This window comes from Leucopleurus acutus (assembly GCF_964270905.1).
Source record: "Leucopleurus acutus genome assembly, chromosome: 8".
Lineage (NCBI taxonomy): Eukaryota > Metazoa > Chordata > Mammalia > Artiodactyla > Delphinidae > Leucopleurus > Leucopleurus acutus.
This window is the reverse complement of record NC_139151.1, coordinates 103478681-103495010: the sequence shown is the minus strand read 5'-3', so window position 1 is coordinate 103495010 and position 16330 is coordinate 103478681. Positions and strand designations below refer to the sequence as shown.

Below are 16330 nucleotides of genomic sequence, written 5' to 3'. Positions count from 1 at the left end.
AAACGAGCCCTTGTAGTGTTTATGAACAGCAAAACTAACTCCTCCCCTCTTCATCCTCATGGTTAACCGGGTGGAAAAGAGGCCACTCCTTTTCTCCCTCCTTACTCTAGAGGTCCAGGCTCAGAGAAAAAACACAAAGGGTAAGAGATTAAATCCTAGGATTGTGGCTGAAGTTGAGGCTTTCCAGGTTTTAGGTTCCTGGAATATTTTAAAATAGAAGAAAAGCCACGAAGGAGGACGGCAAAAATTGTGCTACGTTCATCTCTTGACTCTCTGTATATCCACATTTAGAGGTGATGTCAAAATCCCGTTGTGGATGGGAGCCTAAAAATAACCCTCCTTCTCCCTCCGCACCTTGCTGGGAGCAAATGAGAAGTGAGGTAAAGGCAAGGAAGAACCACACAAATTGCAAAGATGGTGGTGGTTTCTAATATTTATTTTTCTGGTTATAAAAGTAATACATGAAGAGCACTGGATTGGGAGAGGTTTTGAGTCCTGCAGGATGCCAGGTCACTTTCTCAGAACCTGCATTGCCTCATCTGGGAAGCCGGATAAGGAGTCCTGCCTTGCTCACCCCACAGAGGGCAGTGCAGATCAGATGAGATAACACAGGGGAAGCACTTGGTAAGCTGGAAAGTGCTGTCAAATAGAAGGGCTTAGTGTTGCCACCCTCGGCTGAGGTAGCACCAAGGTCCGAGCTCCTGCCCCTCCCCTAGCCCCTAAGACACGGACAAAAAGGGGGCCACTTGCAGCCTTGGTTTAATGGAGTGGGGGAAGGGCCATGCAAATCTGTCTCAAGCCTGGCCAGATGGGGTTTCACTGGGGCACTTCCAGAACCGGGCATCAGCTGTGGCCAGCTGGGTGAGGATCTCCTCCAACTCGGGCCCATCCTCTGGGAAGCGCTCAGAGAAGGATCGGATGAGGCCAGCAGCTGAGGCCTCATACTCAAGAAGCTGTACTTCTGAGCCTGGGGAGGAGATGGAGAAAAAAACAGCAGCAGGAAAAGGTCTTAATAGGGAAGCAGAATCATAATCATAAGCATAGGAGCAGCTAGTTCTTCCTGAGCTCTTACCATGTGCTAAAAATTGTGCTCAATATTTCTTTTTTTTTTTTTTGCGGTACGTGGGCCTCTCACTGCTGTGGCCTCTCCCGTTGCAGAGCACAGGCTCCGGACGCACAGGCTCAGTGGCCATGGCTCACGGGCCCAGCCGCTCTGCGGCAAGTGGGATCTTCCCGGACTGGGGCACGAACCCGTGTCCCCTGCATCGGCAGGCGGACTCTCAACCACTGTGCCACCAGGGAAGCCCCTCAATATTTCTTTATCTAACTGAATCCTTAAAATAATCCTATGAGATAGGAATATTAAAGGGGGGGTATTCAGTGAATTGCTGCACTCATTCATTCACTTAATAAAGATTTACACCAGTGCCATGTTAGGTAAAACAGACACAGTCCTTGGCCTCCAGGAATTGCCTTATCTCTGTCTACTGCTGGACCCTGGGCAAGTTTCTCATCCTCTCTAAGCCTCAGTTTCCTCATCTGTAAAGTGTGGGCAAGCACAGTACTTGTCTCAAGAAGCTGTGGTGATTAAATACAAGAATGCATTGAGGGAATGCTCACCAGGCGCCAGCTACCACGAGCATCACGACCCCTGAACCTATTATTCACCTGTTAAGTGAGGCTGTTCCCAGGGTACCCATCTCACTTATGGGGTGTTCCTGAATATTCCTGGGAAGCACTTCCCTCTAACATCCTTCCACTGCTCTACCCACTCACAGCACCTTGTTGTGCCCTGTGGCATCATGGGATGTACGCAGCTAAGAGCACAGGCTCTGAGTTCAGATGGCCCAAGTTCAAATCCTGGTCCTGCCACCCACTAACTGTGTGACCTCAGGCAAGTACATTCCCTTCTGTGTCTTAGTTTCCAGCTGAAAAATGGGGATAATAACTTCCTCATTGAGTTGTTGGGAGTTGATCCATGGAAAGTTTTTACCCAGACTCTGGCACATGGAAGTCCTCAAAAGTTAGCTACAATCATCATCAGCATCTTCATCAACATCACTACCACTACCTTTGAAAATTCAACCTGTTCTTCAGGCCTTAAAGATTTACCCCCACTTCCTCCCCAGACCCTTCCCTGAGTCCCTCAAAAGTAGAGGTGATCTTCCCTTCTCTAAGTGTTCAGACCACTGTTTGTGTCTCTTGGGCACCCATGAACACTTCCCTTATAAGATCATTTCTCTCTCTGGCTTACTCCTAATGGGCTGTGAACTACTTGAAGTGAGTAGTCCAACCCCAATGCCTGCCCAGGGCTGGACAGTCAAAGCAATGACGATATTGTCCATGTAATGAGCACTGACTATGTGCCCGGCATGATCCATTCTCTCACTCATTTGACAGGCATTGAGAGGCTTCTGTGGGCCAGGCCCTGTGCCAGGTGTCAGGGATGTGCTGCTCCTGCTGCCATGGAGATGAGCAGACGAGCAGACAGGAAAATGGCAGAGTGACAGCCGTTTGAAGAAGAGGAAGCTGGGTGATAGCTCAGGGGGTGTGCCTGGAGGGTGGGGAGCCGGGGAGAGGGTTGCCAAGGGGTGGGGGCCAAACTCCTCTATTTTATTTTTTAAATGAGGTGTATTTTCATTGTTACTAATTTTTTCTTTTGGCCGCACCACGCGTCTTGCGGGGATCTTAGGTCCCTGACCAGGGATTGAACCCATGCCCTGGCAGTGAAAGCGCCGGGTCTTAACCACTGGGCCACCAGGGAATTCCCCAGAGTAGAGTTTAGAATAAACCTTTTAAATGCTTTTTCCTCACCAGGAGGAGGTAATTATTTCATTTAACCCTCACAACTGCCCATGACTATGGCAGTGAGGAGCAAACGCTCTTAATACAAAAGGGCCTTTAATACAAGAGGTACAAGCGCAAGGCAGACAGGGCCAGGGATTCTGGCAACGGCATCATTGCTTGAGGAGGGAGAAGGACCACGGGGGTGCTGATCTCTCTCCGGGCTCTGCCGAGTCCTGTTGTCCCCTGGGCTCAACTCAGCCTGCTGGGTGCCAACTCCCTGCCTGAGCTGACCTCACTCCTGGGCCCCCGACAGGCCTGATTCTCCAGTATGATGCCTGGCCTCCTCACAGGCCCGGGGTCTGCCTGTTCTGCTAGTCCCTGCTCAGCTGGCCTGCCTCAAACCTTCTGTTGCCGTCTGAGAAGCAGCTTGACCCCGTGTGTGTGGGGGGTGGTAGATGCCAAGGTGTGGGCCTGAGGGTTGGCATGGGGAGGAGGGCCACCCCAGGTAGCCTTTCCTGAGCCCGCGTTGGTTCCAGGCCTTCTCTGTGCTCCCAGAGGGCTCTGCACGGCCCCCATCAGTGAGGGCTCAGGAGCCCATTACCTTCGAGGCGAGTGTTGGGCTGAACGATGAGCTTCCGGGCTTCCTTACGGAGCAGCACTGTGTCCCTGAGGGAGAGGAAGCACTCGGGGGGTGTATCGGTGACCGCCGCATACCCCTCATACAGGGCCCGGCCTCCAGCCACGTCCCCTGTGGACTTCAGCACCTGTGGGAAGGCAGCAGTTAGTGCCTATCATGGGCGCCCTCCCGGCATCCACAGGGCTTTGCCAGGGGCTACAGCCAACAGCGCCCAGCCCTGGACTACATCTACTCTCTCGCAGCTTTCCTGTGCTGAATACGCGAGGAATGCGGATCACGTGCTAGCACAGAGTAAGTGCCCACACTAAAGTGAAGCTAATTGTTCTCCTCTGCGTGTCTCACTTGAGCTGTAGACAAGGAAGGTATTATCATCACCCTCTTTTTTTTTTTGAACATTTTTAGGGACTTCCCTGGTGGTCCAGTGGCTAAGACTCTGCGCTCCCAATGCAGAGGGCCCGGGTTTGATCCCTGGTCAGGGAACTAGATCCCACGTGCCGCAACTAAGACCCGGTGCAGCCAAATAAATAAATAAATATTGGGCTTCCCTGGTGGCGCAGTGGTTAAGAATCTGCCTGCCAATGCAAGGGACACAGGTTCGAGCCCTGGCCAGGGAAGATCCCACATGCCGCGGAGCAACTAAGCCCGTGCACCACAACTACTGAGCCTGTGCTCTAGAGCCCGCGAGCCACAAGTACTGAGCCCATGTGCCACACTACTGAAGCCCGAGTGCCTAGAGCCCCTGCTCCGCAACAAGAGAAGCCACGACAATGAGAAGCCCGTGCACTGCAACGAAGAGTAGCCCCCGCTCACCGCAACTAGAGAAAAGCCTGTGCGCAGCAACAAAGACCCAATGCAGCCAAGAAATAAATAAATAAATAGATTAAAAATAAATAAATAAAAATAAATAAAAACAGTTTTATTTTCACCATGACAAATGTTCAGGCAATTATCCTTAGTGTTCAACAAATACTTTTCCTTGGCTGCATGGCATGCGGGATCTCGGTTCCCCAACCAGGTACTGACCCTGCGGTGGGAGCTCGGAGGCTTAACCACTGGACCGCCAGGAAGTCCCCACCCTCTTTTTTTAGTAAAACATTTCACACACCCAAAATATATAGTATGTATGTTATAAAGAATAAGACACCCGTACAACCACCACCCAGCTTAAGAGTCAGTCCAGTCGCCCCCTCCTTGACTGCACTCTGGTCTCCCCCATCTGAGGAATCAGCACTCGACCTGGTGCTCATTAGTCCCTTGTTTTCCCCGAGTTTTACTCTCAACCATAAATTTCGCCCACATCCTGTGATGTGCTTTTTCTGCTCGAGTTACATCTGAGATTCATCTGTGTTTGTGCGTGTAGTTATAGTTCACCCTTCTCCCAGCTGTACGTATTCCACTTACAAACACGCCACAGTTTCATCTCTTCCACTGTTGCTGTGTAACCTGTGCTTTTTGCCCTTTGAGGCTGCTGGGGACATCCTGTACGTCTCCTGATGCTCAGAGGCAGGTTTCCCCAGAGAATCAAGGTCTGGAGGTCACGTGAATGCTCATCCTTAAAGGACGATGCCCACATTGTTTTCCAGAGTTGTTGCACCTGTTTACATTCCCAGAAGCAGGGGCTGGCAGTCCGTCCGGCTCGGCACACCAGGGTGGCGTTGACAGTTTTTCATTTTGCCAAGATGGTGGGTGGAAATCTCATGTTGTTTAAGTTGTGCTTTTCTGATGACTAACGAGATGGAATAGCATCCCACAGGTTGGTGGGCTACTTATTTTCCTCTTCTGTTCATGAGTTTTGCCTATTTTTCTGTTGGGTTGTCTTTTCCTCCCTTTTTTTTTTTTTAAAAAGTTCTTTATATATTTAGATGCTAACCTTTTGTTAACACATATGTGGTAAATACCCTATCCTAGTTTAAGACTCATCTTCTCACCTTCTTTATGGTAAGTTTTGATGAATAAAAGTTATTATTATTGTTATTATTTTGGCTGCGCCACATGGCTTGTGGGATCTTAGTTCTCTGACCAGGGATCAAACCCAGGCCCACAGCAGTGGAAGCACAAAGTCGTAACCACTGGACCACCAGAGAAGTCCCTAAAGGTCATTTTTAATGTAGTTAAAGGGATCGATCTCTTCCTTGATGGCCTGTGCTTCTTGTATGCGGAGAAATTCTCCTCCACTCTGAGGTCATAAAGATATTCTTTTCTCAGTTTAAAACTTTGCCATTCATGTGTAAGCCTTTAATCTCTCTGGGATTGAATTCTGTGTGTGGTATAAAGTAGAAATCCAAAGTGTCTCTCCATAAGGATAATCTATTGTCCCAGGGCCACTATTAAATGGTCCCTCCTTCCCCAGTGGTCTGCAACACCACTTCTGTCATATACCAATCAAAGCTCTTGGTTCTGTTCCACTGGTCAATTTGTCTCTATTCCTGCCCCAGTGCCACACTGAATTTAGAAGTCTCAGAATAAACTTTGATATCTGGTGGAACAAGTCCCCAGCCTGTTTTGCTTCAAGCGTGTTTTGGCTCTGATTCATGGTCCTTTACGCTTCCATCTAAATTTTACCATCAGCTTGTAGAGTTCCATGAAAAACCCTCTTGGGCCTTTATTCAACCTTGCTGAACTCTTTTATTACTTTCAATAATTTATAGATTCTTTTGGCTTGCCTACGTAGACAGTCATATCATCTGCAAAACGATGGGTTTTTTTTTTTTTTTTTTTTCTGCCTGTTTGTTTGTTTTTTGCGGTACGCAGGCCCCTCACTGTCGTGGCCTCTCCCGTTGCGGAGCACAGGCTCCAGACGCGCAGGCTCAGCGGCCATGGCTCACGGGCCCAGCCGCTCTGCGGCACGTGGGATCTTCCCGGACCGGGGCACGAACCCGCGTCCCCCGCATTGGCAGGCAGACTCCCAACCACTGCGCCACCAGGGAAGCCCGAGGTTTTTTTTTTAATTTTTAAAAAAAATTTTTGGCAGCCCACATGGCATACGGGATCTTAGTTCCCCGACGGGGGATAGAACCTGTGTCCCCTGGAGTGGAAGCACAGTCCTGGAACGCCAGGGAATTCCCAAAACGATGAGTTTTGTTTCTTCCTAATGCCTAAACTTTTTACTTGTTTTTCTTGTTTCCTTCTAAAAGCTAGGACCTTCAGTACACTGTTGATCAGAAGTGGAAACAGAAAGTATATTTGTCTTCTTCCTGATTTTAAAAGGAATGTTCTAGTGTTTCAACAAATGACATTTACTGTACTTTCTTTTTTTGAGACACTCTTTGTCGGGAACCAGCTGCAAGCTGACAGTTCTTGCAGCTTAAAGCATGGCAAAGTCCTGCTTAATTCTTGACAGGACCCGAAAGATTATTAGAGAAGATATGAGTCTTGGCCCGTGAGGCTGCTTGCGGTTTCTCTAACTATAGTTTGTCCCTGGCATGTTTCGGTAATCACAGTCTGTTCTCATGCATGTTTATATTCTGGTTCGCAGAATGTTTTGTACTATAACTTCAACACTAAGGAAATACTGTCTGATGATTCTGTCTTGTGATTTTAACTAAAACATGTATTGCCTACTGCAATATATAAAGAGTTTTGATGGGAAATAAAGTGTGTGTGTGCTTGTACACCACCCTCCTGACCCCGTCTCTGCTTAATCCCCTCACCTGCTCTCAGGACTTGTTCCTCAGTCTAACAGTGACTGACAACTCTTATCGGTTAAAGAAATTCTTTTTGAAAAAAAAAAAAAATTCTTTTTGACTCTGAGTTTCCTGAGCGTTTTTTATCATAAATAGATGTTGACTTTCAAGAGCTTTTTCTAAATCTATTGAGATGATCATGGTTTTTCTCCTTTAATATGGTGATTTTCATAAATATATTTTATGATGTTAAATAAACCTTTCATTTCTGGGATTAAACCTAAATTGATATTTTCTGGATTTGATCTAAGATTTTGTTTTAGAATTTTGGCATTTACATTTTCCCTTCCTGAACTATCTTCGATTTTGGTATCAAGATTAAACTGGCAACTTACAAGGAGGTAGAGAACATTCTCTCTTTTTCTATTGTATGGAAGAGTTTATATAAAATTGATACCATCTGTTACTTGAATATTTTGTAGGATTCATCTGTAAAACTCTGTGAGCTTACCATTTTAAAAAAATTAATTATTTATCTTTGGTTGCGTTGGGTCTTCGTTGCTGCGCATGGGCTTTCTCTAGTTGCGGTGAGGGGGGGCTATTCTTTGTTGTGATGCGGCAGGCTTCTCATTGCGGTGGCTTCTCTTGTTGCAGAGCACGGGCTCTAGGCGCATGGGGTTCAGCAGTTGTAGCTTGCGGGCTCTAGAGCACAGGCTCAGTAGTTGTGGCGTACGGGCTTAGCTGCTCTGCAGCATGTGGGATCTTCCCAGACCAGGGCTCGAACCTGTGTCCCCTGCATTGGCAGGTGGATACTTAACCACTGCGCCACCAGGCAAGTCCCAGCTTAGCATTTTTTGTATGAAGATTTTAGACCACCGATTTAATTTCTGTAATGGCTATAGGATTATTCAAGCTATCTATTCATGAGTCAATTTTAATGTTATCATTTTTCTAGGAATTTGTCCATTCATCCAAGTTAAAAAGTTATTGCCATAAATTCCTGCTATATTTACAGTTATGTGCCCCTTTAAATTTCTACTCTTATTTTGCCTTCACTTTTTTTTTTTGGCTACGCAGTATGCGGGATCTTAGTTCCCCGACCAGGGACTGAACCTGGGCCCCCTGAAATAGAAGCGCAGAGTCCTAACCACTGGACCACCAGGGAATTCCCATTCTATGATGTTTCTAGACAGGGGTTCCGCTTGTCATTCTTGGTATCTCTAGAGCTTCCTGGATTTATGAATTGGGTCTTTAATCAGTTCTACAAAATTCTCAGCCATTATCTCTTCTAATATTCCCTCTCTTACCTTTTCTCTCTCCTTTCCTCTTGGAACTTCAGTTTATGTCCATTAGACCGTTTCACACTATCCTCCATGTCTCTTAATCTCTCTTTTAAATTTCCTAGCTTTGTGTCTCTGTGCTACATAACTGTGCAGTATAACTGCTGCACAGTTATACTGTGCTGTATAACTTCCTTTATATTCAGCTGATTTAAACCCTGTTTCAGCTGCCTATTTTTAGTTTCAGTGATTATAAAGATTATTGCTAGGAGGTCTATGTAGCTCTCTTCCAAATATCTGACATTTTGTGGCTCTGATCCTTACTTCTTTTGCCAATTTGCAGGTGGCAAAGTAGGATTCCTACTAGGGCACCCTCCAGGTAAGCCTCCCGCTCGTAGACCCAGGGTTAGAATGATTTTCCCTAGCTTTGGAGTAATTAAAACCGACTGGGAACTCCTGGGGGAAGGTTAGAGAGAATACCTCACCTTTCTCTCTTCTGCATGTTATTTAACACCCAGAATGTGAACACACATTCATCAGGTCGACAGGTTAGACCCCAGGAGCTTAAACCAAAGAGTTGGCAACAGGGGTGCTGACGGGACCCAGGTGTTATCATGAACAAGTGAGTAAGGCAGGTAGGTAGTGGACCCGGCAAACTGGAGAGTCACGCCATGTCCAAATGTCCAAGTGTGCAAATGCAGTGGCTGATGCTCAGTTCCAGCCCATCATTCACGTGGGAATTACGTCTATTGATGTCAGACCTTCAAAGAAGTCAGAAATACACATTTGTATCTCACCTCACCAACTTTTATAATACGGGTAGGCCAAAGCTATGACTGTGTTTGTGACCCATGGCTGAAGCCTTTCCCTATGGAAAAGCCTTCATCTTCCCTGGGGCTGGCTCCTTGCTCTGCTCTTGGCTTTTCCTGGGGGCTAATAAAAGAAACAGCAACACCAAAAATGCTTCCATATTCCGTATCTTCTGTAAAACTACTGCTGCAGACACTGTCCATTCTGCTGAATGATTCCTCTCGTACAGAGACCCACCTGCTTCAATCTCTAGAACGGAATGCTCTGTGTTCACTCACTACTAAGTCACAGTTCAATACTGGCTGAAGATTTGGCAGATTTGACTCCTTTATCTAGTGACTTATTATTATTATTAATAGACTGTTTTGGAATAATTTTAGATTTACAGAAAAGTTGCCAAGATAGTACAGAGAGTTCCCGTGTGGCCCTGGCCCAGTTTTGCCTGTTGTTAACATCTTACAAAATTGGTACATTTGTATTAACTAAACTCTAGACGTTATTTAGATTTCACTAGTTTTCCCACTAATGTCTTTTATCTATTCCGGAATCTGACCCAAGACACTGCACTGTGTTTTGCATCTAATGATTTTTAATTTCTAATTTTATTTTACTTTAATGGCCAAACTTATCTTTTTAGGAAAACTGCCTAACATCCCTTCTGGAAATAGGTGGGAGTACAATCATAAAGAGATATTTGCTGAATTGAAGGCTGGGCCTTCTTCAGGTTGAAAAAGCCAGCAGGACCCTGTTCTGATGGAAGGCACTTCCCGGTAAGGAGTGGGTCACCATCGGTGGTCCTCCAGCTTTGTTGAGTGTCAGAATCACCTGGCAGGCTAGTAAACGTGCAGGTTCCGGGGCCCCGCACTCAGAATTTCTGAATCAGGAGCTCTGGGGTGGTGCCTTTGAATCTGCATGTCGTGGGCGATGCTGCTGCTGGTCTCTGGACCACACTTTGTGTCACACTGGCTTGGATAACACGACATTCTATCGCTCAGTTCCACATATATGTTGTTTCATTTAATTCCTACCAGGTGAGGCAGGTGATGTACCTCATTTGACAGATGAGAAAAGTGGAGGCCAGCAAGGCAAAGTATGTTACCCCAATTACACAGCTGGTTAGTACTGGCACCAGAACCCCAAAAGGTCTACTGACTCTAAACATCCCTACCTGGGAGGGACGTCAGGGCTGCAGTGACCACTGTCCCTCCCTCCTTCACTCACCAAGCTCCAGGCTTCCTCCTTCTGTCTCTCAACCCACCAAGCTCCTTCCAGTCCCAAGACCAGGCTTTACGCTTTGTTTCTTCTGCTATCAGATCTTCTAATAGCTGGTTCCTCCTTGGCACTCAAATTCCAGCTTAAATACCACCACCTCCAAGAAGCCTTCCCTGTTACAGGGTGGGGAGACAGGGTGAGGCTGGAGGGGGCCTCCAAGGTGAGAGGCCCCTGTTTACCTGGAGTCTCCGCAGGAACCTCTCCAGGGCGGGCTTGCCCACGGTCCGGATCTTGTTGCGGTCAAGGTGGACCTGGGCATCTGGGCGCCCATCGGAGCCTGTGGTGGGAGTGACGGTAACAAGTCCCTCGCCGGCCTCCAGCAAGACCCTCAGGATCACAAACCGGGCCTGCATGTGGGCCTGCCGGGGCCAAAGAGAAAGGAATCATTTGCAACCCCGAGGCAAGAAGTATCAAGAGCTCATTCCAAGGCCTGATATATCATATGTGCGCACTAATTGTCAATTATTATTGTCGTTTTATTCTTCCCCAGCCTGTGGGTCCTTTTGTGCCTAATCTTCTCCCCTCAAATGCTTCCCTTCTCCTCTCACAAGGGAGGGCAGGCTGCCCTGGTAGACAGGAAGGCCATTTCCAGGCAGGACCCAGAGCCCCATGTTCCCCCTTGTCACCCACCATCCCCTCTGCTGCTCCACAGCCCACCCTCATGACAACAGTTACCCCCAGAGGGCCCCTCGCCACCAGGACCCCGAGCACTTTCTTCTCCACAATCCTGTTTGCATTCAACAGTGGGATCAAGAGGGCACCGTTATCCGCAGTTTACAGATGACAAAACAGAGGCCCAGAGAGGTGAAGTGACTTGCTCAGGGTCACACAGCTCATAGGAGAGAGCAAGGACTAACCCAAGTTTCCTGACTCTAAAACGTGTGTTCAGGGCTTCCCTGGTGGCGCAGTGGTTGAGAGTCCGCCTGCTGATGCAGGGGACAGGGGTTCGTGCCCCGGTCCGGGAAGATCCCACATGCCGCGGAGCGGCTGGGCCCGTGAGCCATGGCCGCTGAGCCTGCGCGTCCGGAGCCTGTGCTCCACTACGGGAGAGGCCACAACAGTGAGAGGCCCGCGTACCGCAAAAAAAAAAAAAAAAAAAAAGTGTTTTTTTAAAAAATAAATTTATTTTAAATTTATTTTTGGCTGTTTTGGTTCCTCGTTGCTGCGCACAGGCTTTCTTTAGTTGCAGTGAGCGGGGGCTACGCTTCGTTGCGGTGCGTGGGCTTCTTACTGCAGTGGCTTCTCTTGTTGCGGAGCACGGGCTCTAGGCACGTGGGCTTCAGGAGTTGTGGCACGTGGGCTCAGTAGTTGTGGCTCACGGGCTCTAGAGAGCAGGCTTGGTAGTTGTGGCACAGGGGCTTAGTTGCTCCACGGCATGTGGGATCTTTCTGGACCAGGGCTCGAAACTGTGTCTCCTGCACTGGCAGGTGGATTCTTAACCACTGCGCCACCAGGGAAGTCTCCGTGTGTTCTTTTGATGACACAATATTGCCTCCTCAAACAGACTTACTTGACTTCTTAAAAGATTTCAATTGCTTGCCCTATCTCTAAAGTACTTCTCATCACCGAACAGTGTAGCCTAATGGCTCTGGAGGCAGGCTGCTTGGATTTGAATTCTGGTTCTGTTACCAGCAAGTTACTTAATCGCTTTGTGCTTCAATTTCCTCATCTCTAAAAGGAGGGTAATAACAGTACCTACCTCCTGGGTTGACACTGGGGACAAATGGGTTAATCACATAAAGCGCTTAGAACTAAGTGGCACAGAGTAAGTCCTATGCAAGTCATCTGTTAGTGATCATAGTAAAATCATCTCATCTGATTCACCCTCAAAGGTGGGCAAGGAGATTATTACTCCCATTTCACAGACAGGGACACCGAGACTCACAACAGTGACCTGACTTGCCCTCATATGCAGTGGACTCTGGGATCAACCCAGTTTATGCGCCTCGTAGGTATGGTTGTCCCTTCCCTACACCCAGAATCCTGATCTTGGTCCCCACCTAAGGCTCGTCCCTCCTGAGGGGGTCCCCTGGCCCCCACCTGTCTCCAGCTGGAGGCCTCAGGGGTGTAGAACTCCAGAGCAAGCAGCCCGGCCCGAACCATGTTGAGCCAGTTCACGTAGACCACATCTTCTGCATCAGCCCCCTCAAAGCCAAAGATCCTGGGGGAGGGAGGGGAAGTGGCAGGGGGGAGGGGGGCCAGAGGCTACCCGGGCCCTGCCCTCCCTGCCAGCACCCCCTCCATCCACAGAGGAGGCCCCCCCCCCCAGGCCTGCTGCTCGTACTCCAGCACTTGGGGGTTGAGGCAGAGGTAGAGGCCCACGCTCTCTGCCCGGCACTCTTCATAGCTGGAGGCAATAGTGCTGAACTTGCTGTCCCAGGTCTCCCCGCTCCGGTACCAGCTCTGAATCTGGGAGGGGAGGCCCAGGAAGCAAGCTTAGGGGTGCCTGCCATCCCCCTGGGCCGCCCCACTCCCAGCACCCCAAGGCTCCGCCGAGGCCACCCTCACCTGCTCCCCTGTCTCTGGGTTGATCACTGTCTCCTGGTCAAAGTTGAATGCTCCTTTCTCATCCTGCAGGAGAATGGTCATGAATGTGGGGCAGGGGAGGGCAAGGTGCCCCCGCCCTGGGCCAGGCCTTCAGCCCTGGATCCAAGTGGCTCAGAAAGGTGACCGGGAGCAGTGAGTGGACGGCAGGAGCAGCAGGGCCACTGACACACTGCCGCCTCCAAACCTGTCCTGTGACACATCTCAGAAGCCCCGGAGGTAGAAGAACGTCAGGCACCTACCCCTGCACAGACAGTGACACTGCAGGCCAGATGGGGAGGCACATGCCCAAAGTCACATGAAGACTTGGACTCAGTATCTCCAGAGCCCAGCTGGAGATGTCCCAGTGGGTGGACCAGAAGGCCTGGCCGCTTCTCACCTTCCTGGCCCCTCTGCTGGCAGAGGAGGTCACAGCATGTGACTCTCTGCCTCAGAAGCATCACCCTCACCGTCCTCTCCATGTGCCAAGTGTCTTTCGTGCACCACCCATTTCACCCTTGCAACCACACTCCAAGGAACATTCTATTACTACCCCACTTCACAGAGGAGGAAACTAAGGCTCAGAGACTAAGAACCCCAAAGCGGAATCAGAGCACATAATGTCTGTGCACACTGTCTCTTAACAATAACACCCATTTTCAGAGGGCCTATCGAGTGCCAAGCAAATCCCAGGGCTTTGCCTTTATTCCTCACAAAAGCCATACCATAGGAGTCAGGAACCCCATTTTACAGATGGGCCAACTGAGGCTCAGGGAGGGGAACTGTCTTGTTGTGCAAGGCCATCGAGGGGCCACATGTGTCCCCGCTTCCCTGGGACTTCAAAGCCTGGACAAAGCCCAATGCCAAGCTGTGCCCCCATCAGCTGCTCTCTGGATCCTCCTGACTTCCAGGCCAAGCCCATCCCCATTTGGGGAGGCAGCTCCACCCCACAAGGAGCAGGCCCAACGCTGCACTCTCTGACAGCCCTGCCCCACCCACCCCCAGTCATGTCATCCATGCAGCTCCGGGCTGGGGGTCCACAATGGGCTCTTCCCGGCCTGCCAGAAAGGCTGTCTGTCTTCTCATATTCCCTGAGTGGGTGCTGAGGGTGCTCCAGTCACTCTGGCTGGCCAGGAGGAAGGGGCAGCTCTGGGAAGAAGGGGCCCCCTTCAATACCTGGAAAGGTACAGGCTCCAGGGAACAGCAGTGCAAAGACAGACAGTGCTGCAGCCTCAGGACTAGGGGCTCCAGACACTGCCCCCTCCTGGCCTCTCTAGCCCTGGGGCTGCCTGGGTCACACCCTCAGGGCAGGCTTCCCTGGCCTGAACCAAGCAATTCTTCCTGTGGGGGGACCTTAGCTGGATAGTCCTGCAGGTCCCACTCAATCCTGGGACATCTTGGGGGAGGCTGAGACACTGAGGGCCAAGACTGGAGCAGCTTCACCCCTGAGGGGCTGACTGTGGAGGAGGGGAGCCGTAGGCCTGGCTCTGCAGAGGCTCCTGCGGGCACACGGCCAGCCCCGTGTTCTTACCTGCACGAAGAGCTTGCCGCTGCCGTGGCCCAACAGCTCGTGCAGCCCCACCTGCACGTCAAAGGAGGGTCCCTTCCAGCGGATGTACAGGTCCTGCCGAGACAAGCAGAGACCCATGCTGCCCACTGTCCCACCACGGCCACACGGCCTGCCCACACACCCCGTGCCAGGCCGAGGGCCCATCGTGATGCACACATTTGCTAAAGGCCTACTACACTGGGCACCGCAAAGCCCATCCCTTCCTTGCAGCAACCTGCGAAGAAGGGGCTGCCTCCACTGTTTGCCAGCTGGGGAAACAGGCTCCAAAGACACAAGGTCAAAGGTCACAAGCAGGGAAGCAGCAGAGCCAGGCCCGAAGCCATGTTCTTTCCTCTCCTCTGCGCTGGCCTGTCCGCCTTCCTGCATCAGCTGAGGTCAGGCCAGGCCCAGCGCCGGCCCTCGGGCTGCCGGTGCCCACCTTGTCCTCCTCCTCCAGGAAGGTGAGCTTCTCCCGCTGTGTGGCATAGGCCACGGCCAGCACGTTCCCCAGCGACACGTTCTTAAAGCCTTCCGTCTGCCTTAGGTCGTCATCTGGAGAAGGTGAGGGCGGGGACCAGGGAGAAGGGGCAAAGGTCAAGGGTCACAGACGAGGAGTCTGGACAAGAGGGACAGGCCGGGATGGTGAGCGGAGCAGGGTGATTTGTGGTCAGGGTGAGTGTGTGGAGGCGGAGGGTGCGACTCTCAGTGGGGTCTCCTGGGGGTTTGGGCCATCCTGTCGTGTTCGAGGGGCAGGGCCCACGGAAGCTCACAGTTGGGGATGTTGATGCCGGCAGGGATGCCGGAGCCGGCGAAGGTGAGAACATCCAGGGAGGTGAAGTCGGGGGTGAGGAACTTGTCCTTCTCGAAGGCTGGGGGCCAGGGAAGCTCCTTCAACAGCTGCTCCGCACTTGCCACTAGCCACTCAAACTTGGCACTCATGGCCTTGTTCACCATGGCCACGAAGCCTGTGGGGGGACAGAGTGGGCTGTGGGTTGGCAGGGTTTGGAAGGGATCCCACACCCTCCTCAACCCCTCTAACCCTCCAGCTGTCATGCAGGTATTGAATGCCTGCTGTGCACAGTGACCCTGTGCTGGCCACTCGGGAGAACAATGACCCAGACCTGGGCCCTGCCTCCACGAGGTCACTGTTTTGGGATGGGTGGGGTACAGAGAGAAGGCTTCGCTGAGTAACACCTGAGGTGGATCTTAAAGGAGATTGTGGGGGAGTACATAGGGGATGATGGGGAAAGGATCAGATGCCCAGTGGAAGGGACGACGTGAACAAAAAAAGATGCTCTCCTTTTTGGGGGAACTGTGAACTGTCCTGCACGGCTAGTGCACCTGGCTTATGCGGTGGTGAGTGAGGCTGCCACACAGGCGGCTGGGACTGATCCTTTCAGATTCAGTGCAGTTAGAGTTCCTGGCTCAAAGCAGTACAATTTCCAAAATTGTACTCCATAGAACACATTTTCTATGAGAGCCTTCATAAAGAAAGCGCTCCCTGGTCAGATAAGTTTGGGCAAAACTATACACTCTACCTCCATCTTCTTAAAGGTTTGCAATGCACATTTGCACGTTAAAGAGTCCTGCAAGCAGAGACTCCCTGCTGCTCAGCAACAAATCCTTTTTGATGTAATTCCTGCTAACCCTGCAGGGACTGTGCGCTGGAAAGGCCTGACCTAGACCGAGGAAGGGGTCAACCTTAACCTGGCCGAGGGATGGGCTTGGCAATGCCTCTCCAACTGGATTCGCTCTGTCTGATGAAATCATCACACCAGGGCAGGAAGAGAGGATGATTAAAATAGCAAAGAAGGAAAAGCGACCTAAATAAATGTCCAATGATTGGGGA

At 50.5% G+C, this 16330-nt stretch overlaps 1 protein-coding gene across 2 annotated transcripts in view; it reads right to left on the bottom strand.

The window, feature by feature from the left end:
* Nucleotides 1-420: 420 nt before the first annotated feature.
* DPP3 (dipeptidyl peptidase 3) overlaps nt 421-16330 on the bottom strand; it is a 34488-nt gene continuing 18578 nt past the window's right edge. For both annotated transcript variants that reach the window (XM_082844776.1, XM_082844777.1), the window contains 9 exons: nt 15252-15446; nt 14921-15033; nt 14464-14556; nt 12918-12980; nt 12694-12818; nt 12450-12570; nt 10589-10768; nt 3389-3551; nt 421-967 (listed from right to left, as the gene is read on the bottom strand). In XM_082844776.1, the coding sequence (XP_082700902.1) occupies nt 795-967; nt 3389-3551; nt 10589-10768; nt 12450-12570; nt 12694-12818; nt 12918-12980; nt 14464-14556; nt 14921-15033; nt 15252-15446 (1226 nt within the window). In that variant the 3' untranslated portion in view covers nt 421-794. The remainder of the gene's footprint in view (nt 968-3388; nt 3552-10588; nt 10769-12449; nt 12571-12693; nt 12819-12917; nt 12981-14463; nt 14557-14920; nt 15034-15251; nt 15447-16330) is intronic.